The sequence below is a fragment of the Staurois parvus genome, unplaced genomic scaffold (genome assembly GCF_062004578.1).
Source record: "Staurois parvus isolate SC_StPar_1 unplaced genomic scaffold, SC_StPar_1.0 ptg000748l, whole genome shotgun sequence".
NCBI lineage: Eukaryota > Metazoa > Chordata > Amphibia > Anura > Ranidae > Staurois > Staurois parvus.
The window spans coordinates 1,549,730-1,573,479 of record NW_028318544.1 but is presented as its reverse complement, the minus strand read 5'-3'; the positions used below and the strand labels follow the sequence as shown (position 1 = coordinate 1,573,479).

The 23,750-nt window shown below is 44.6% G+C and overlaps 1 protein-coding gene across 1 annotated transcript in view; it reads left to right on the top strand.

The window, feature by feature from the left end:
- ARFGEF1 (ARF guanine nucleotide exchange factor 1) overlaps positions 1 to 23,750 on the top strand; it is a 265,875-nt gene that overhangs the window by 90,764 nt on the left and 151,361 nt on the right. Inside the window, exon 2 of the mRNA XM_089654279.1 lies at positions 16,176 to 16,206. Within this exon, the coding sequence (XP_089510405.1) occupies positions 16,176 to 16,206 (31 nt within the window). The remainder of the gene's footprint in view (positions 1 to 16,175; positions 16,207 to 23,750) is intronic.

Sequence of the window (23,750 nt, the reverse complement as noted above, 5' to 3'; positions counted from 1 at the left end):
GCACCCTTGATATTTTTCCTGAAAATCAAGTATTTCACACAAAAAAGGTATTGCATTAACACATGTTTTGCTATACACATGTTTATTCCCTTTGTATGTATTGGAACAAATATAAAACAGAGGCAGAAAAGCAAATATGACATAATGTCACACAAAACCCCAAAAATGGGCTGGACAAAAGTATTGGCACCCTTAACTTAATATTTGGTTGCACACCCTTTGGAAAACATAACTGAAATCAGTCGCTTCCTATAACCATCAATAAGCTTCTGACACCTCTCACCCGGAATTTTGGACCACTCTTCCTTTGCAAACAGCTCCAGGTCTCTCTTATTGGAAGGACACCTTTTCCCAACAGCAATTTTAAGATCTCTCCACAGGTGTTCAATGGGATTTAGATCTGGGCTCATTGCTGGCCACTTCAGAACTCTCCAGCGCTTCTTTGCCATCCATTTCTGAGTGCTTTTTGACGTATGTTTGGGGTCATTGTCCTGCTGGAAGACCCAGGATCTTGGACGCAAACCCAGCTTTCTGACACTGGGCCCTACAGTGCGACCCAAAATCCTTTGGTAATCCTCAGATTTCATGATGCCTTGCACACAGTCAAGGCACCCAGTGCCAGAGGCAGCAAAACAACCCCAAAACATCATTGAACCTCCACCATATTTTACCGTAGGTACTGTGTTTTGTTCTTTGTAGGCCTCATTCCGTTTTCGGTAAACAGTAGAATGATGTGCTTTACCGAAAAGCTCTATCTTGGTCTCATCTGTCCACAAGACGTTTTCCCAGAAGGCTTTTGGCTTACTCAAGTACATTTTGGCAAACTGTAGTCTTGCTTTTTTATGTCTCTGTGTCAGCAGTGGGGTCCTCCTGGGTCTCCTGCCATAGCGTTTCATTTCATTTAAATGTCGACGGATAGTTCGCGCTGACACTGATGCTCCCTGAGCCTGCAGGACAGCTTGAATGTCTTTGGAACATGTTTGGGGCTGCTTATCCACCATCCGGACTATTCTGCGTTGCAATCTTTCATCAATTTTCCTCATCCGTCCACGACCAGGGAGATTAGCTACAGTGCCATGGGTTGCAAACTTCTTGATAATGTTGCGCACTGTGGACAAAGGCAAATCTAGTTCTCTGGAGATGGACTTGTAACCTTGAGATTGTTGATATTTTGCCACAATTTTGGTTCTCAGGTCCTCAGACAGTTCTCGTCTCCTCTTTCTGTTGTCCATGCTTAGTGTGGCACAGACAGACACACAATGCAAAGGTTAAGTGAACGTCTCTCCTTTTTATCTGCTTTCAGGTGTGATTTCTATATTGCCCACACCTGTTACTTGCCCCAGGTGAGTTTACAGGAGCATCACATGCTTGTAACATTCTTATTTATCCGCAGTTGTGAAAGGGTGCCAATACTTTTGTCCAGCCCATTTTTGGAGGTTTGTGTGACATTATGTCGAATTTGCTTTCTTTCCTCCCTTTTTTTGTTTTGTCCCAATACACACAAAGGGAATAAACATGTGTATAGCAAAACATGTGTTAATGCAATACGTTTCGTGAGAAATACATGATTTCCTGGAGAAATATCAAGGGTGCCAACAATTTCGGCCATGACTGTATATTTGGACACAGGCACAATTTTTATACTTTTGGCTTTGTATGCCACCAGAATAAATTAAAACAAAACAATCCAAATTAATTTGAAGTGCAGACTTTCAACTTTAATTCAAGGGGTTGAACATAAATATCAAGTACAAATGTTAGGAACTGCAACCATTTTTATACACAGTCCCTCCATTTTCAGGGGCTCAAATGTAATTGGACAAATGAATATCATGATAAATAAAATGTTCATTTTTAATATTTTGTTGAGAATCCTTTACTGGTAATGACTGCCTGAAGTTTGGAACCCATGGACATTACCAAAGACTGGGTTACCTCCTTTCTGATGCTTTGCCAGGCTCTAACTGCCGCTGTCTTCAGTTGTTCTTTGTTTATGGGTCTTTTTGCCTTTAGTTTTGCCTTCAGCAAGTGAAATTCATGCTCAATTGGGTTGAGATCAGGTGAGTGACTGAGCCTATGCAGAATACTCCACTTCTTTTCCTTCAAAAGCTCCTGGGTTGCTTTTGCAGTGTGTTTTGGATCATTGTCCATATGTACTGTGAAGCGCTGTCCTATCAACTGGGCTGACAGTATATCTCTGCAGAATTCATCTGGCTGCTTTTGTCACATCAATAAACACCAATGACCCAGTGCCACTGGAAGCCATGCATGACCATGCCATTACACTGCCTCCACCATGTTTTACAGATGACGTTGTGTGGTTTGAGTGCTGCAAGCCTTCTCCACTCTTTTTTCTTCCCATCATTCTGGTACAGATTAATCTTATTTTCATCTGTCCAAAGAATGCTTTTACAGAACTGGTCTTGCTTTTTTAAATGTTTTTTGGCAAAGTCTAATCTGGATTTTCTATTCTTCAGGCTTATGAAAGGTTTTCACCTCTGTATTTGCTCTCTTAAAGTCTTCTCTTGATTGTAGACTTTGACAATGATACACCCACCTCCTGGAGAGTGTCCTTCACTTGTCTGGATGTTTCTTTACCATAGAGAGGATCCTGCAATCATACACCACTGTTGTCTTCCGTGTCTTACTTTTGGTCCCTTGAAAAAGGAGGATGGCTAATCTTAAGAGCTGTAATTCCTAAACCCTTCCTCCAATTTGGATGTACTTACCCTCAAATTAAACCTGAGAGTGTACACTTTCAGCCCATATCCATTTTATAACTATAGCTTGAATATGTTTTGGTAAATACCTGTAAAAAACAAATTGTGCCTTTGTCCAAATATATATGGATCTAACTGTATTTAGTACTTTGTACAATTTGATTATTCTAGAGCTTTTGGTAGAAGGTAAATAATGTTCTAAAAACACACACTGAAAAAATATTTTGGTTTAATGGCAATTTAAGGGAAGCAAGGAGTGTGGACTAGTTTGTAAGAACTGTGTGGTTCCATCCAGCAATGGTCGGGGGGTACACATGACAGTTTAGTTGAGATGCCAGTCAGACACTAGAGGGGTGGTTTGGGTTGTGTTCTCCTGATCAAAGTTTGGGAAAACTGCCAGTGAAGCTGTGTGTGCAAGCCACATGGTTGTCATTTACAATGTTTTTCAGCAGATAGCACAATTTCCCACACTTCTTTATCCGTGTCTTCGTAACTCAGCTGAACTGCTGTCACCTCTCCTGGGAGACTGAGAAACCTGCAGAACTGAGCCTGCAGCTCCTGAGGCATCCTGATATTCTAATGAGTCAAACTATGCCGACCTTCATTTGAAGCGCTCGTCTCTCGTGCATATACTGAGAAGTAGCTCAGATATCATGTCTGCCTGTCTGTTTCTATAAGAATTTTCCGTCTGTTAATTCACCGTGACAGCTATGCTGTTCGATGCATTGGTGCATAATAATTGCAGATGTAAATATATTATTGAAAAACTAAATGGAAAAGCATTATAGCAACAAGTTAAAATGCATATATTGTGCAGAAATGTCCCATAAGCTGGACAAAATATTTTTTGTGCGTTTTATGTATTTAATAATAATTGTCTTTTTTGGTTTCCATTATATTTGTCTTGTTTAATAGAGGGTACACTTTATATTTTTACTAGAGTTTAGTTTCAGGAAAGGTGTTGTCAGGTGTGGATCAGTGCTGGCTTTTGATGGTGTTAGGTGATTTCCACTTCTAGTACCCTGCCCAATCTTGTTTGGACTGAACTTAAAGTAATTCTAAAGGATATGTTTTGTTTTTTTTTTTTAATAACAAACATGTCAGACTTACCTGCTATGTGCAATGCTTTTGCACAAAGCAGCCCTGATCCTACTCTACTGGGGTCCCCTCATGGTGATACTAGCTCCTCCTCCTCCCCTCTGAATGCCTCAATAGTAAGCTGCTTGCTATGGAGGCATTTGTGTTGGATGACCCTGAGCTGGGCTGTGTATGTCCATTGACACACACAACATGGCTCAACCCTGCCCTCTTCTCAAAGGCTCTGTTTGACAGCAGCAGGAGCCAATGGCTCCCCGCTACTCCCTCTCAGTCCAGTGAGGAGAGCGAGAGAGCCCCTGCTCTTGTGCACAGTGCTGGATTGAGATCAGGCTCAGGGCAGTATTTTGGGGGGCAGGGGGATGCACTGGAAAGATTTTTTAACCTTAAAGTGGAGCTCCACCCAAAAGGGGAAGTTCTGCTTTAAGCCTTTGTGCCCTGCGCCCCATTAAGTTTGGTACCTCTGGGGAGAGGGTACCCGATTTTGACAATTACCCGCTCCCACTTCCACTGCGACCACATAGGCGATCGGAAGCGGAAGTTGTCCCTGAAGTTGATGTCTTGAATGCAGGAAAAATTGGCAATTGTAAGGATTTGAGCAACTTTGACACAGGGTCAAATTGTAATGACTAGATGCCTGGGTCAGAGCAACTCCAAAACTGCAGCCCTTGTGGGATGTTCCCAGTCTTCAGTGGTCAAGACCTATCAAAAAATGTTTCAAGGAAGTAAAACTGGTGACAGGGTCATGGGTGACCAAGGCTCACTGGTGCATGTGGGGAGCAAAGGATGGCCCTGGTAGTCCATTCCAGTAGAAGATCTTCTGTAGCTCAGATTGCTGAAAAAGTTGATGCTGGTTTTGATTGAAAGGTTTCAGAACACACAGTGCATCACAGTTTGTTGTTTATGGGGCAGCAGACCGGTCAGTGTGACCATGCTGATCCGTGTCCACAACCAAAAATGCCTACAATAGGCATGTGAGCATCAGAACTGGACCATGGAGCAATAGAAGAAGGTGGTCTGGTCGGATGAATCACATTTTCTTTTACATCATGTGGATGACCGGGTGCGTGTGCGTCACTTACCTGGGGAAGAAATGGCACCAGGATGCATTATGGGAAGAAGGCACTGACAGGGTTCAGTGTTGGGACCCTTACTTTTTAATATATTTATAAACTATATAGGATCTGAGATTAAAAATTCCATTTCAGTCTTTGCAGATAACACCAAGCTGTGCAGTGGAATACCGTCCTTACAGGATGTCTCCAATTTACAAGCCAACCTCAATGCACTGTGTAATTGGGCAACTATGTGGCAAATGAGGTTTAATGTTGATAAATGTAAGGAGGTTATGCACTTGGGAGCTAAGAATATGCATACATCATACATACTAGGGGGGTACAACTGGGGGAATCAATGGTGGAGAAGGATCTGGGAGTTCTGGTAGATCACAAGCTGAATAATGGCATGCAATGCCAAGCTGCGGTTTCTAAAGTGAGCAAAATCCTCTCTTGTATTAAAAGAGGTATAGACTCCAGAGAGAGATATCATATTACCCCTGTACAAATCATTAGTAACACCTCATCTGGAATAATGCAGTTCAGTTTTGGGCACCAATTCACAAAAAGAACATTGGGGAACTGGAGAAAGTACAGAGAAGGGCAACCAAACTGATAAGAGGCATGGAGGAGCTCAGCTATGAGGAAAGATTAGAGGAACTGAATTTATTCTCTCTTGAGAAGAGGAGATTAAGGGGGGATATGACCAACATGTATAAATACATCAGTGGTTCTTATAGTGAACTCGGTGTAGAGTTGTTCACCCTGAGGTCATCACAGAGGACAAGGGGGCACTCTTTACGTCTGGAGGAAAAGAAATGTAATCCCCAAACATGGAAAGGTTTCTTCACAGTAAGAGCTGTGAAAAGGTGGAATAGACTCCCTCAAGAGTTGTTTCTGGCCAGCTGAGTGGATTGCTTCACAAAAGGCCTGAATTCTTTCCTAGATACACAGAATATAACTGGTTACTAACATGTATAGGTAAAGTTAATCCAGGGAATATCTGATTGTCTCTCAGGGGATCAGAAATTTTTTCACAGCAGGTGCAAATTGGATTATGCTTTGCTGGGTTTTTTTTTGCCTTCCTCTGGATCAACTGTGGGTATAGGATTATAACTTTTTTTTTTCTATGGTTGAACTGGATGGACTTTTGTCTTTTTTCAGTCAGACTAACTATGTAGCTATGGGACTGAGGCAGTATGATGCTTTGGGCAATGTTCTGATGGGAAACTTTGGGTCTTTCCATTCATATGGATATTACTTTGATACGTACCACCTACTTAAACATGGTTGTTAACCAAGTACTCCCCTTCATGGAAACGGTATTCCTGTTTCACTTCCTCAGCCCCTGCTTGAACCCCATACTAGCGCACCACAACCGTGTACTTTGTCATGTAGTTGCGGAGTGCTTGCAAAGAAGCACCAGTCACTTGAAGCAACAGAGGGTATGATTCTCACCGTGGCTGCAAAGCATCACGGTCATGGCATGTGTACACCCCCGACCGCTGTCTCTGCAGCTAAAGGGAGTTGTGGTTGGGGGGCAGTACAAGTGTGGCTCTTAACAGTACAAGTGGGGCTTTTAACACTCCCTCCTCTTGTAATGTGCTGCATGAGTTCCTGGACCTCTCCTTTTCCCACTTACCTGTTTTTTTTTTTAGATGAACAGTGTGGTATGCATACTACAAATTCAAAAGTCCCTGGTCCATCTTGGGAGCAAGAGAGACTGACTTTGTTCTTACATACAGTGGGACCATAAAAACTGAATGTAGCCACCTTCCAATAGGAAGTTGGATCACACCAGAACAAAAAATGAGGAGGCTGAGAACAATAGAAGCTACTTTTTTTTTAGTTAAGAATACATACTTGAATATCTTTTTGGGCACTTTAAGTACACGTTTTGTGGGAAAAGTATAGGGTATATCATTACAGACCATCTTCTGAAATAGCTGGTTGCCTGGCTGTTTTGCTGACCCTCTGCCTTCAAATTTTAAAGCTGAATTCCAGATATGGCAAGCTTGGACCAATGTACTATAAGGATGTATGTGTAAGGGACCGCCTGACAGCACCTCTATCAGTCCCCCGGTAGAGCCTCCCCAGCGTGCGGAGTCTAAGCACCGGAGCACTTGTTCACCAGGGCCCCTGATGGTGGGGATGGACTTGGAGCGCTCCGGTACCAGGTCGCAACTACCAGGTATCTCCAACAGGGGTAGAGGAGTCTGACAGGGGCTCCAGGGAGCTAGGAGTCTGATGTAAGGGAGCCTAGTGATCCCTGCGGGGTGGATGGATGGATGAGCTAAATCAGAGTCATGCAGGCCGGGACGATAACTAGAGGATCGGTAAGGTACAAAACGGTAGGCAAAGGATAGTCGGGTCACACGCAGGGTCAATACCAGGAGGTCAGATCTAAACGGGAACATCCGGGAGCAGAGTCAGGCAAGCCAAGGGGTCAGGATGGGAGAAGGCAACAAGGTCAAAACAATCCAGATCAGAAGTACTCACACACAGGTAACAGGATACAAAGACCATTCGGCAACAAGTGTCTGTGCAGGGCTAGCTTAAATAGGCCGCCCTGCACCTGACAGGTGTAGCCTGGGTCCTAGTGCCTGTCTAGTACTGTCCAGACGACAGGTACGCCTGGGTCCTAGTGCCCTGCCACCTATACGTCTCGGCAGACACCTACGCATGTGTAGACCCATGCGTCGCGATGGTTCCTGACATTGCCCCCCCCCCTATGGGTACCCTCTGGGTGCCCAATTGATCTCTCCACTGCGGGTGACCACGCACGAATTCCCGCATAAGTCTAGGAGCATGAACATTTTGAACAGGTTCCCAAGAATTTTCCTCAGGACCATAACCTTTCCACTTTATCAGGACTTGGGTCTGGCCCCCCCTTCTACGACAGTTCAGGATTGCTTCCACCTCAAACTCTTCCTGATCCCCTACTGTAATAGCCTCTGGGGGTCTGGCTTCTCGATCTGGAAATGGGTCTGTGGCTACTGGTTTCAACAAGGAGACGTGAAACACAGGATGGATCTTAAATGTTTCAGGAAGGATCAGCTCATAAGCAACCTCATTAATCATGCGTTTCACCGGGAAGGGACCTAAGAATTTTGGTCCTAATTTCTTGGATGGACACTGTAGTTTCAGGTTAGTTGTTGCCAACCAGACCTTGTCTCCGGGCTGCAAAATTAAGTCTCCCCTTCGTTTCTTATCGAATGCCTCCTTGTTGTCTTCCTGGGCTTTAGTCATAGCTTCTTGTAGCCGTTTGTTGTTGTCCGAGAAGAACTCCAACATGCTTTGAGTGGCTGGCACCGTACTTTCTGCCAACAGGTCAGGCATGAACGTGGGATGGAACCCGTAATTTGAAAAAAACGGAGACTGCCCTGTAGCCGAGTGATTTGCGTTATTGAATGCGAATTCCGCCATGGGTAAGAGTGTCAGCCAGTCGTCCTGTACAAAAGATGTATAACACCTCAGGTATTGTTCCAGCGTCTGATTGGTTCTCTCTGTCTGCCCGTTCATCTGAGGATGGAAGGCGGAGGAAAGCGAAAGCTTAATGTCCAGAGCTTTGCACAGGGCTCTCCAGAATCTTGAGGTGAATTGCACCCCACGGTCGGATACCACATCTTCAGGAACCCCATGTAGTCTAACTACTTCTTTGATGAAGATCCTGGCCGTTTCTTCTGCTGAAGGGGTCCCCCTTAGCGGTATGAAGTGGGCCATTTTTGACAATCTGTCCACGATAACAAAAATTGCCGTATGACCCTGGGATGGGGGTAGCTCCACTATAAAATCCATGGCAATTTTTTGCCAGCATCGTGTAGGAATGGGTAGTGGGCGTAGCAGCCCCCAGGCCTTGTTTCTGGTCGGTTTATTCCTCTGGCAGATCTCGCAAGATTCCACGTATCTTTTGCAATCCTGGTTCATCTTAGGCCACCAGAAGGTGCGTTTGAGTAACTCCAGAGTCTTTGCCGTTCCGAAGTGCCCTGCCATGGGGTGATCATGGCAGTGCCCTAACACCTGTGTCTGCACCTCCTTTGGAACCACAATCAGTCCTTCTTTCCGTATTAACCCTTCCTGGCGGGAGAGTGGCATGTCTGGCATTGTGGAACAAGTTTCAGATGCGTCCTGCAACCTAGCCCTTAGTTCCGTTTGCAGAGCCAAAAAATTACCAGCAGACAGGATGGTATCCGGTTTGAGTTCCTCCTCAGGGTCCTCAAACATGCGAGACAGGGCGTCAGGCTTTGTATTCTTTGAACCGGGCCTATATGTAATGTGAAAGGTGAACCGCGAGAAAAACAGGGCCCACCTGGCTTGGCGTGGTCTTAGGCGTTTAGCTGTTTTCAAGTACTCAAGGTTCTTGTGGTCTGTGAAGATCAGGATTGGGTGAGCAGCTCCTTCCAGTAAATATCTCCATTCTGCCAATGCCGTCTTGATGGCCAATAGTTCCCGGTCCCCGATGTCATAATTGCGTTCTGTCGGGGTTAGTTTTCTGGAAAAGAACGCCACTGGGTGTAGAAGTTCCTTGGGACCCTTTCTTTGGGAGAGGATGGATCCAACCGCGTTTTCGGATGCGTCTACCTCTAGCACAAAAGGCAGAGCCGTATCCGGGTGGCCCAAAATGGGAGCGGTGGTGAACAGTCGCTTCAGAGTCTCAAATGCTTCTTGAGCTCCTGGTGTCCACTTGAAGCGATTTCCTGACTTGGTTAACTGCGTTATGGGGGAAACCAGACCTGAAAAATTCCTGATGAATTTACGGTAAAAATTGGCAAATCCTATGAACCTTTGGACGCCTTTCTTATCGGCTGGAATTGGCCAATCAAGAATAGCCGAGATCTTTTGGGGATCCATTGCGATCCCCGCAGTGGAGATAATCATTCCTAAAAACGCAATGCTTTGCTGCTCAAAGCTGCATTTTTCTGCCTTGGCATATAGGCCGTGCAGGCGCAGCCGTTCCAGAACCTTGATTACATGGTTTCTGTGGACATCTAGAGATGGAGAAAAGATCAGAATATCGTCTAGGTAGACGATAACGAAAATGTCCAAGAAATCACGCAACACGTCATTTATGAAGTGTTGGAACGTGGCTGGGGCATTGCAAAGTCCAAACGGCATGACCAGGTACTCGAAGTGCCCAAATCGAGTACGGAAAGCTGTTTTCCACTCATCCCCCTCCCGGATGCGGACCAGATTGTATGCCCCACGCAGATCCAGCTTCGTAAAGCAGACCGCTGTCCCCAGACTCTGGAATAACTCTGGGACCAGAGGTAGAGGGTAGCGGTTCTTGATGGTCACCCGATTTAATTCCCTATAGTCAATACAGGGTCTCAAGGTTTTATCTTTCTTCTCCACAAAGAAGATACCCGCCCCTGCCGGAGATGTGGAAGGGCGAATAAACTTTTTCTGGAGGTTCTCCTCAATATAGTCCTTCAGTACCCCTAATTCCTTTTCCGATAGCGGGAAGATACGGCCAAAAGGAATCTCAGAACCTGGCAATAAGTCAATGGGACAATCATATGGTCGATGTGGTGGTAGTGTATCAGCCCCTCGTCTACTGAACACGTCTAAATATTCATGATATACGGTTGGTACAATCTGTCTTAGGTTAGCGTCCTCTTCTGCACATAAGAGGATCTGGGGGGCCCGGTGCCCAGAGGCCTGGCAGTTCTTCTGACAATAGTCTGAAGAAAAACTAAGGGACCCGGTTTTCCAGTCGATCTGGGGGTTGTGGGCCTGCAGCCACGGAAGCCCCAGGATCACTGGAAAAAGGGGTGACGCAATGGCGTCAAAGTGTAGTAATTCCCGATGGGAGCCCATTACGGTGGTGAGTATGGGAGGGGTCTCTTGGTCCACTAAACCTGATTTTATTTGGAAACCATCAGCCAAGAACAAATTGAGCCCCCATTTCCTGGCCTGTAATGGTATCTCCTGCTGGCGGGCAAAGTCAAGGTCCAGGAAGCAACTGCAGGCCCCCGAATCAATGATTGCAGTGGTTACCACGGTTTTCTCTGGCAGCTGAAACAAAAGGGGTACCGCTAAGTAATTGGACTGACTTATATTACTCAAGGAAACAGGAACCGAAGATCGAGACTTACATGTCTTCACTGGACAGATTCGCACTGCATGTCCAGCTCCCCCGCAATAGAAACACAGGTTCTTGGCCCGCCGTCTCTGGCGTTCTTCTGGAGTAAGGGTCTGCCGCGCCAAACCCAGCTGCATCGGTTCTGGCACATCAGTGGAGACAACTGGTGGAACAGGAGCAGGGACGGAATGACCTGTGCCTTTGGGGGGTATCCAGGTAACTCCTTGACCCTGGCCTTGACCTGTCCTCTCAGACCGGCGTTCCCTTAACCTGCGATCAATCTGAATCGCCAGGTCGATCAACTCCTTTAGAGACCCGGGGAGGCCAACCCGAGCTAACTCATCTTTTAGGCCCTCCGAGAGTCCGACCCTAAATTGGTGACGTAGGGCGGCGTCATTCCAGTGTGTGTCCCCCATCCATCGCCTGAACTCGGAGGCGTATTCCTCCGCAGCTCGACGACCCTGTCGTAGGGCATAAAGGGTGGTTTCAGCCGAAACCGCCCGCTGGGGGTCATCGTACAGAACTGACATGGCCTTAAAAAATGCGTCTAAGGTCTGTAACTGAGGGTCCTGCGTTTCCCTTAGTCTAAGGGCCCAGTCCTGGGGCTCATCCTGTAGAAGAGAAATTACAAATCCCACCTTGACGGACTCTGTGGTAAACGCACGTGGTTGCAGTTCAAAAAACAAGTAACATGCGTTTTTGAACGTTCTAAAACATGCTCGATCTCCCTGAAAACGTTCAGGCATGGGAACGCGGGGTTCGGCTGGTGGAGCTGCAGCCGCAGCCCCACTGGGAGATTCAGAAACCGCCCTAGTGTCAGTAGCTGAGGCCTGACTCTGAGGGGACACTCCAGATAACGTTAGGGTGTCAAATTGATTTTCTAACCGACTACACTTGTCCTGCAGGTTAGTTACTGCCTGGGTCAGTCCGGACAAATGTTGGCACATCTCATCCCATGGGGAAGGCGACCCTCCAGACTCAGACATGGCCGAATGGTACTGTAAGGGACCGCCTGACAGCACCTCTATCAGTCCCCCGGTAGAGCCTCCCCAGCGTGCGGAGTCTAAGCACCGGAGCACTCGTTCACCAGGGCCCCTGATGGTGGGGATGGACTTGGAGCGCTCCGGTACCAGGTCGCAACTACCAGGTATCTCCAACAGGGGTAGAGGAGTCTGACAGGGGCTCCAGGGAGCTAGGAGTCTGATGTAAGGGAGCCTAGTGATCCCTGCGGGGTGGATGGATGGATGAGCTAAATCAGAGTCATGCAGGCCGGGACGATAACTAGAGGATCGGTAAGGTACAAAACGGTAGGCAAAGGATAGTCGGGTCACACGCAGGGTCAATACCAGGAGGTCAGATCTAAACGGGAACATCCGGGAGCAGAGTCAGGCAAGCCAAGGGGTCAGGACGGGAGAAGGCAACAAGGTCAAAACAATCCAGATCAGAAGTACTCACACACAGGTAACAGGATACAAAGACCATTTGGCAACAAGTGTCTGTGCAGGGCTAGCTTAAATAGGCCGCCCTGCACCTGACAGGCGTAGCCTGGGTCCTAGTGCCTGTCTAGTACTGTCCAGACGACAGGTACGCCTGGGTCCTAGTGCCCTGCCACCTATACGTCTCGGCAGACACCTACGCATGTGTAGACCCATGCGTCGCGATGGTTCCTGACAGTATGTGTCATTCCTGTGGTATCACTGTGGAAGCTGAAAATCCCTGAATTAGGCACTGCAATTACACTGATCTTCACATTTGGTTCCCATGCCAAGTGGCTTCACTTCTGCTTGCGGAACACAGAAGGGCACCTATTGGCATTAGTACCATTTATTTTATTATTTCAGGTACTTGTATAGCACCATCAATTTACAAAGCGCTTTACACGTGTGTGTGTGTGGATATATATTATACATTCACATTAGTCCCTAACCCTCAAGGGGTGTATAATCTAAGGTCCCTAACTCACATATACATATTACAGTCAATTTAGACAGGAACCAATTAACCTACTAGCATGTCTTTGGAGTGTGGTAGGAAACCGGAGTACCTGGATTAAACCCACGCAGGCACAGGGAGAACATGCAAACTCCATGCAGGTGGTGCCGTGGTTGGGATTCAAACCAATGACCCTAGTACTGCCAGGTGGAAGCCATTTAGCCCCCCCCCCCCCCCCCCCCCACCTTGCCAAATCAAAGAAAACTTTGAATTGTGCCTATGCCAAGTGTGATAACCTATGTTCCAAATATGACAGGGCAGCCGCATGGCTCAGGACCCGGAACCTGGTGCAATGATTTCCAGCTTCCATGGGAATCCATGGTACCTGCGCACCTTCGGAACTGCAATGGTTTGAATTTGTCTTTCATTTCACTGACCTGGAATAAGTATGCAGATCAGGTAATGAAGGGAAAACTCATTATCTGCATAGCTATTCTGAATCAGAAAGTACTGAGGCTAGAGGGCAGAATGACAGCCTTTGTGTTTTTCTTATGAAAGGTTTCCTTTCATGCGTATCCTTCATGTTACTTAAAGATATGAAATGATTGTTAGCTGATCTGATCATTAATGATCAGATTACTTCTGTGTACAAATTGTAACTTCTGCAACCCCCCCCTGGTGGACCACATTCAGAGGAAGTTAATGGTTTGGAAAGCATTTTCTATACAATCTATAGTAGATTGTTTGCCTGAGAAAAGGAATGTACTAAGGTCTCTGCTGTGTACACATTGAGAGTGAATGTTCAGCTCAAATGGTCTCTCATTGTTATAGAGAGATCTTTCTCCATAATTGTGATCCACACACAGATCTGTACAATAAAAATAGCTTTATAAACATTTGAAAGCTTAGCAGCAATGCAAAGAGCTCCTCTATTATGTGAGTGAGGTCTGGAGTCAACAGCCTGCCCTTTCCCGAGCTCAGAGCTTTTTACATTGCTGCAAACCTTTTAAATGTTTATACAGTAAATAAAATGGTTATTTTATTTTAAAAACCTTTGTATGGATCACAATTTTGGAGAATAGCTGAAGATCACCTTGAAGTGCTAAAAGGGGTGGTGACCCTGTAAGGAGGAGTGCGCTTCATTCTAAAAGAAAAGAAAAACAATGACAGATCCTTTGAGAATCGCATTTTCCAGCCACTATCGTATGTCTATGGCTCACCTTACTTGCAATCAGAAATAAGTTAATAAAATAACTTCTTATTTGTGCAGAACAGCAGTTGTTTGCTTCTGTGTAACCTCCATCATTGTGCATTTTGGATTTTATTGCATTTTCAGTGTGTGCATGTATGTAGGATGGGGTGGGGGATTTGTGAAGACTTAATTCATGGTCCAGGATGACCACCGCATATACATTTCAGGGTAATTTATGAAAACCTTTTTAATGGTTCGGCATGGGCAGTGCATTAGTACAGTGGTCTCCAAACTACGGCCTTTGCTTGCCTTTATTCCGCCCACTGTTCCTACCACTGATATGAGCCACTATTCCTTCCTCTGACACCAACAATAAGGCATTATTTCTTCCACTGACACCAACAATAGGGCACTATTCCTTCCACTGACACCAACGATGGGGCACTATTCCTCATTCTAATAAGAATGATGGGGCACTATTCCTCCCACTGACACTGTTGATCGGGCACTATTGTTCCCACTGACACTGTTGATGGGGCACTATTCCTCCCACTGAGACCATTGATGGGGCACTATTCCTCCCACTGACACCATTGATGGGGCACTATTCCTCCCACTGACACCATTGATGGGGCACTATTCCTCCCACTGACACCATTGATGGGGCACTATTCCTCCCACTGACACTATTGATGGGGCACTATTCTTCCCACTGGCACCAAGGATGGGGCACTATTCTTCCCACTGGAACCAAGGATGGGGCACTATTCTTCCCACTGGCACCAAGGATGGTGCACGATTCTTCCCACTGGCACCAAGGATGGGGCACGATTCTTCCCACTGGCACCAAGGATGGGGCACGATTCTTCCCACTGGCACCAAGGATGGGGCACGATTCTTCCCACTGGCACCAAGGATGGGGCACGATTCTTCCCACTGGCACCAAGGATGGGGCACGATTCTTCCCACTGGCACCAAGGATGGGGCACGATTCTTCCCACTGGCACTAAGGATGGGGCACTATTCTCATTGGCACCAAAGATGGGGCACGATTCTTCCCACTGACACCAAGGATGGGGCACGATTCTTCTCACTGGCACCAAGGATGGGGCACGATTCTTCCCACTGGCACAAAGGATGGGGCACTATTCTTCCCACTGGCACCAACGATGGGGCACTATTCTTCCCCCTAATATCAAAGATGGGACATTGTTTACTCCCACGGATACCAGGCCATTTTCTACTCTCACTGGCCATAGTCAGACCCTTCTGAAGTCTGCGTTATAGTAAACTGGCCATTTGTGTATAATGTTTGTGAAAGTGTCTTCATGATCCAGGATGGGCAATATATAAAGAACATATATTTTTGGGATAATTTGTGAAAGCTGCTTCATGGTTCAGGGTGGCTGATGCATTAGAATATGGATTTCAGGGCAATTTGTGAAAGCTCCTTCAGGATCCCGTGTGGCCAATGCATATAAAGTATAGATTTCGAAGTAATTTGCAACAAGAACAATTGAGTACTGTCAGTAATAGATTTTTATTTGCATGAACACCCACATTTTCATGACAAGCTTTCACGGTATACCTCTTTATTAAAGGTCAAAGCTGTACTAATAAACAAAGATTTCAAGATGGTTCAGGATGACTGATGAAAAAAAATATAGATTTTGGTGAATTCTTATGAAAAGATTTTGTTTTGGCTCATTTTATACACTAATGGAGTATTGTGCATATTATTACTGTAATCCAGCAGTGTGGTTGACAGCTGTACCGTCTGAATTACAAAACCGTCACTCACAACTTTATTTCAATGCACATGACTTTTTCCATTGTCTGCTTGTATTTTCAGTTTGTTAAAAGGTCGATCAGGAGCCAGTAACTATTTTTCTATGTCTAATGGCAGTGCCAGGGCATCTGAATGGATATAATGGGTTTGTGATAGATATAGTTTTACAGTCTGCTGCTCTAAAAACGAAATGATTAATTTTGGGTGAAATTGCCTTTTAAGCTTTTAAGGACTTGTAGAGTAAGATGAAACTGATTTAGAATTTTGAAGTCACTTTCTAATTTTTGTTTTCTTTTGTTCCTATTTACAGAGGAAATAAAATCCGAAACAGATAAACAAAGGTATGTCACATATTTTATATGTTTAATGTAGCATCCTATTTAGTCATGCATATATAAAAGGAAGACCTATACAGCAAAATAATTACTTTATCACTTTTAAATGTAATACTTACTCATATGTGATTTATATATAATGTATTATTAAACCACAAACAAACCCTCGATCCCCTCATGTTTTGCATTGTATTGTTGTTGTTCTGTCACGTTCTGTCCCCCTTTGTAATGTACAGCGCTGAGCGAACTATTGGCGCTTTATAAATACTGTATAATAATAATAATGCATGACCAAAGTACTGTAAAAGACATAGTCCCTGATTTAGGGTCATTGTAGTTCAATGGCAGGGTATGTAGTATACAGCATAGGCTGTACAGTGCTGTCACATTGGACATACTGTGTGGTTTAGTGCATGCAGTTGAGCAGTTTTTAAGATGTTTAAACAGTATACACAGCTGAAAGGTTTGGAGAATGTAATGTATAGCATACATGATTTCAACCAATGACCCTACCGCTTGGCAGCACTAGCGTCGTTGGTTCAAGTCCCAACCACTGAACCACCTTCTTGGAGTTTGCATGTTTTCCCTGTGCTTGAGTGTGTTTCCTCTGGGTACTCCGGTTTCTTCCCACTTTCCAAAGACATTCTGGTAGGTTAATTGTCTCCTGTCTAAACTGGCCCTAGTATGTGTATGTATGAATGTGAGTTAGGGGCCTTAGATTGTACACTCCTTCAGGGTTAGGGACTGATGTGAATGAAATATATATATATGTATATGTTTATTTAAAAGCGCTGCGTAAATTGATGGTGCTGTATAAGTACCTGTAATAAATAATAGAGCATACAGCCAAGCACCTGCAAAATGTAAATGTTCAGAACGATATATAGAGCTGAGGACACAGAGTGCATAGTGTCCAGCATAGTTTTTGTGTATGGCGTACAAAAAAGTAGTGCTAAATGACTCGAAAGAGTGCTGAAATTGGTATGTGCCCATTGAAGGGATAAAGTACATTGACTAGGAAGGGCGGGTAAAGGTTAAGGCAAGCCATAAATGATTCGATTTTCTTTCTTGCAACCAAGGACAATTGCTCTATTTCCTCATCAACACAGTCAGTGTTGATGGGTGAATTCCTTCCTGTGAAACTGTTGTGGCTGCTGCTGGCAGAACACAATGACTACTGCTATCGGCTATATGTAATATATATTGCATGTAATAAATTCGGCAGGCTGGTTGTACCCAAGTCTATTGATGGATCAACTTTGGTACAACCAGCCTGCCCATAGATGGATCCCTGCAGAACCAGCTGAGATTTGATCCATCTGTGGCTGGCTTTATTGTACAATTACTCTAGGTTGCACATTAAAGAATTGATGTACTTTGAGTGGCAGGACTACAAAAGAAGGTTAATACAGAGTAATTGAAAAGGGTTTCAGTAAAAAGGTTAAAGAGGATCTAAATTAATGTCCTAATGAAACGTGTTTCCCACCCCCCCCCCCATTAGTCTAATGTACAGAGTTAACCCCATTAACATTACCGGAGAACAGTTCTGGGCTTACTTGGATCTAGTCCCAGCATTACCTCCAGCACTTGGTTCCATTAGGGAAGGAACTGAATATGGCAGTGAAGTTGATTGGCTGTTTCTTCTTGACTATCCAGTGTTGACAGATTTTGGCATGTACAATTGTACAGTGCAGGTATTAGAGCTGGAGTGAGCCCAAAAAGGGTCATTTCAACTGAGTATTTCTTCATGTTGATGAGCGGAAACTATGGGAATAGGCTTCATTAGCAGTTGTATTTAAGCCCACTTTAATGCACAGTAAGTGAAGGTACCTTACTAATAGCTTTGTTTGCAATGCTGAGAGCTGGATAGAAAAGTGTTAACAGAAGTTGTGCTGTGCTGGGTTTGGTGTGATCCTCTTGCCACATCACCAAGCTCAAATATTCATTAACGGAAGCCTGTGCTGAGGGCACAATAGAGACAATATTTACTTTTATGTCTCATTTAGAACACTAAGCTGTGGTGCCAGTATTTGTAAATGGCATTCTCCGCACATCTTCCCAATGCACCCATGTTGCAGTGTACTTGCTATGATGCATTGTAAATCTACTTTTGTTGAAAAAAAATGCCCTCTTGGTGATCTATGTACATTTTAGCAGATTGTAACATTTTTCTGTTCTGAATAAGTAGCTGTTTGTTTCACCATTTCCATTCCAGACTGATTTCTGAATAGGAGCCCCTGCTTTCATTTATAACCAAGGTGAAATCTCTAAGGGGCCGCAGTGTCTGCATCCTTGTAAAAGTAGTTAACCCTTGGGGAGAATCTTACGAAATCTACAATTCTTATTGCAGGGGATGCCTAAAAATTCAACTTGTATCTAAAGTTGGGCATACACAGATTTTTTTTTTTTTCATTCAGCTTGCAGGGTTAATTAAAAAAAATCTAACAGATTCCTCCATTCACACTAAATAGCCCTGATGGATAAATCTCCCACTGTGGCTATTGTTTTCTCACAGCCAGTCACTTTCAGACTATCAGAACACTCAGCTCCTTTGATTTTTCAATCAAAGGATGTTAGGTGGCAAAAGGGCCATGCTCCCAGCAAATTTCTTCCAGTTCATCAGGAACTGGACAAAATTTGCATAGTGAATGACCAGATTTAGCGTAAATGTTTGAGAACATTGGTGAGCCAATCATATAAACAGAAAGTACATCTCTTGGGGGCTTTCCATACACCAACAATATACTGCACTTCTTCAGGCATTCTATGTATTAGGGTAAAAACCTTCTGTGCTGCAGGATCCCCCCAGCCCCCCCTTATTCTTACCTGAGCCTGATCTGATCCAAGGATCTGCATGACAGCAGCGGCTCTTGTCGCTGTCTCACTCCTCACTGGGTAGATTGATAGCAGTGGAAGCTGTTGGCTCCCATTACTGTCATTCAAATGCTGTGAAGAGGGAACGAGGGTGGGGCTAAGCCCCATGCACTGTGTCAATAGACGCAGACAGGGCAGCTTAGGAGTGGGCCCGCACGGGTGCCCCCATGGAAAGTGACTTTCCATGAGAACACTTGCGGAAGAGGAAGAGCCTGGAGTGCCGGTGGGGGACCCCAGAAGAAGAGATTCAGGCCTGCTCTGTGCAAAACCATTGGACAGAGCAGGTAAGTACACCATGTTTGCGATTTTAATTTAAAGAAAATGAAGGTTTAATGTTACTTTAAGGCAGTTTCCATTCTTCTGCTTTAGAACTGCTCTAAATCTTTTTACTGCTATCTGTGCCTTGCTGTCCTGGTGAAAGGATTTCCAGAGCACTATTAAGGTAGCAAATGAATCACTACAGAAGTGTCTTTTCTGACTTCTCCACTTTGTCTGAAACTTTGAGCTGATCCATTTGATAATGGATTAATAACTCATTCCAGCTTAAAGTGTTACTTAACCCACAACAGTACATGAGCTTGTATATGCAGTAAAGCATGCTTTTTATACTCACTGTGGAACCTACAGGGTTAATCCTCTGCATTTTGTAAAAATGCTGTTTGATCATGACTTCTCTGATCCTCCCCCTCTTACACTGTCCCCCTTTTATCTCCTGATAAGACATATTGTGTGGAGTCACTCTGCAGATGCTCAGTTTGGTATGTATTGCTAGAGAGGTTTTTCTAGGGATAGTGCATTTGATCAGCACAGGACCAATTGCCACTGTTCAGACAGAGGCCAGGGGTTCTGCATCCTCCTAGAGCAGAATGAAAATGCCTCCTACAAGCTTTAACATGTTCTTTGCTGGACACCGATAGAAGTCACAAGACTGCTCTAACTGATGATGAGAAAAGGTATTTAGCAGTTTATATCTACTAAAATAATTGCACTTCCATGTTCTGTGCACTGTGGGAGACCGGATTTAGTGAATTCAGGGTCCTGGATTTAGTAACACTTTGCTTACAATTGCTCCAGCTAAGTATTTTGACCAAAGGCGTTTTTACAACCCCATGGTTATGAGAACCTGCAGCTCCATCTACTGATTGGATAAAAGACTGCATTCATGTGCAATTTTTTATGTTTACCCCACTAAGAACATGCTGAACTTAATAAAAGAAAGGAAATATGTGCCGAACCAGTATGTCTTCCCTTTAAAGGGAGTCTGATTAGCATTTTAAAGGGCGGATTCTGGGGCAGTCCTCTGCTAACGGCTTCTTAACTGAGTAAATCCTTGTTCTAAAACAATCGTACAGCCAGCATAGTGATAGAGCAAGTAATACACACTGCTCAAAAAAATTGAAGGAACACTTTTTAATCAGAGTATAGCATCAAGTCATTTAAACTCCTGGGATATTGATCTGGTCAAGTAAGTAGCAAAGGGGGTTGTTAGTTTCAGCTGCTTTGGTGTTCATGAAATTAACAGGTGCACTAAATGGGCAACAATGAGACGACCCCCAAAATAGGAATGGTTTATTCACTACTCATCGTTTCTGACTGTTTTTTACTAGTTTTGCATTTGGCTAGGATCAGTGGTCATTACTGGTAGCATGATATGATACCTGGATCCTACAGAGGTTGCACAGACAGTCCAACTCCTCCAGGATGGCACATCAATACGTGCCATTGTTTGCTGTGTGTCCCAGCACAGTCTCAAGAGTATGGAGGAGATTCCAGGACACAGGCAAATATTCCAGGAGACAGTCAATTACTCTAGGAGAGCTGGACAGGACCGTAGAAGGTTCTTAACCCATCAGGAGGACTGGTATCTGCTCCTTTGTGCAAGGAGGAACGGGGTGAGCACTGACAGAGCCCTACAAAATGACCTCCAGCAGGCCACTGATGTGAATGTGTCTGTCCAAATAATCAGAAACAGACTTCATGAGGGCGGCCTGAGGGCCTGACGTCCTCTAATGGGCCCTGTGCTCATTGCTGAGCACTATAGAGTTCCATTGGCATTTGCCATTGAACACCAGAATTGGCAGGTCCGCCACTGGCGCCCTGTGCTTTTTACAGATGAGAGCAGGTTCACCCTGAGCACATGTGAGAGATGTGAAAGGGTCTGGAGAAGCTGTGAAGATCATTATGCTTCCTGTAACATCGTTCCGCATGACCGTTTTGGTGGTGGGTCAGTGATGGTCTGGGGAGGGAAATCCATGAAGGAATGCACAAACCTTTACAGGCTAGACAGTGGCACCCTGACTGACATTAGGTATCGGGATGAAATCATTGGACCCATTGTCAGACCCTACACTGCGGCATTGGGTCCTGGGTTCCTCCTGGTGCATGACAATGCCCGGCCTCATGTGGCGAGAGTATGCAGGCAGTTCCTGGAGGATGAAGGAATTGATACCATTGAATGACCCCCACTTTCACCTGACCTAAATCCAATAGAACACCTCTGGGATATCATGTTTCGGTCCATCTGACGCTGCCAGGTTGCACCTCAGACTGTCCAGGAGCTCAGCGATGCCCTGGTCCAGATCTGGGAGGAAATACCCCAGGACACCATCTGTCGTCTCATTAGGAGCATGAACCGATGTTGTCAGGTATGCATACAAGCACGTGGGGGCCATACAAACTACTGAGTACCATTTTGAGTTACTGCAATGAAATTTCAGCAAAATGGACTAGCCTGCTTCATCATTTTTTCACTTAGTTTTTTGGGGTGTCTTTGAATTCAGTCCTCTGTAGGTTGATAATTTTAATTTCCATCAAACATTAATCCATCCATTAATTCCATCAATCCATCCTTACATTCCTAACACATTACCCAGTCCATATCAGTATAGATATCCAGCAGGAAATTTTCCCCATTGAGATCTGATGTGTTTTCCAAGTGTTCCTTTAATGTTTTTTAGTAGTGTATACAGTCAGGTCCATAAATATTGGGACATCAACACAATTCTAACATTTTTGGTTATTTACACCACCGAAATGGATTTGAAATGAAACGAACAAGATGTGCTTTAACTGCAGACTGTCAGCTTTAATTTGAGGGTATTTACATCCAAATCAGGTGAACGGTGTAGCAATTACAACAGTTTGCATATGTGCCTCCCACTTGTTAAGGGACCAAAAGTAATGGGACAATTGGCTTCTCAGCTGTTCCATGGCCAGGTGTGTGTTATTCCCTCATTATCCCAATTACAATGAGCAGATAAAAGGTCCAGAGTTCATTTCAAGTGTGCTATTTGCATTTGAAATCTGTTGCTGTCAACTCTCAAGATGAGATCCAAAGAGCTGTCACTATCAGTGAAGCAAGCCATCATTAGGCTGAAAAAACAAAACAAACCCATCAGAGAGATAGCAAAAACATTAGACGTGGCCAAAGCAACTGTTTGGAACATTCTTAAAAAGAAGGAACACATTGGTGAGCTCAGCAACACCAAAAGACCCGGAAGACCACGGAAAACAACTGTGGTGGATGACCGAAAAATTCTTTCCCTGGTGAAGAAAACACCCTTCACAAGAGTTGGCCAGATCAAGAACACTCTCCAGGAGGTAGGTATATGTGTGTCAAAGTCAACAATCAAGAGAAGACTTCACCAGAGTGAATACAGAGGGTTCACCACAAGATGTAAACCATTGGTGAGCCTCAAAAACAGGAAGGCCAGATTAGAGTTTGCCAAACGACATCTAAAAAAGCCTTCACAGTTCTGGAACAACATCCTATGGACAGATGAGACCAAGATCAACTTGTACCAGAGTGATGGGAAGAGAAGAGTATGGAGAAGGAAAGGAACTGCTCATGATCCTAAGCATACCACCTCATCAGTGAAGCATGGTGGTGGTAGTGTCATGGCGTGGGCATGTATGGCTGCCAATGGAACTGGTTCTCTTGTATTTATTGATGATGTGACTGCTGACAAAAGCAGCAGGATGAATTCTGAAGTGTTTCGGGCAATATTATCTGCTCATATTCAGCCAAATGCTTCAGAACTCATTGGACGCCGCTTCACAGAGCAGATGGACAGTGACCCAAAGCATACGGCAAAAGCAGCCAAAGAGTTTTTTAAGGGAAAGAAGTGGAATGTTATGCAATGGCCAAGTCAATCACCTGACCTGAATCCGATTGAGCACGCATTTCACTTGCTGAAGACAAAACTGAAGGGAAAATGCCCCAAGAACAAGCAGGAACTGAAGACAGTTGAAGTAGAGGCCTGGCAGAGCATCACCAGGGATGAAACCCAGCGTCTGGTGATGTCTATGCGTTCCAGACTTCAGGCTGTAATTGACTGCAAAGGATTTGCAACCAAGTATTAAAAAGTGAAAGTTTGATTAATGATTATTATTCTGTCCCATTACTTTTGGTCCCTTAACAAGTGGGAGGCACATATGCAAACTGTTGTAATTCCTACACCGTTCACCTGATTTGGATGTAAATACCCTCAAATTAAAGCTGACAGTCTGCAGTTAAAGCACATTTTGTTCGTTTCATTTCAAATCCATTGTGGTGGTGTATAGAGCCAAAAATGTTAGAATTCTGTTGATGTCCCAATATTTATGGACCTGACTGTATCAGATTAGTGACTCACCAGGTTGTGAAATTAGTATAACCGTGACAGCCCTAGAGCCGA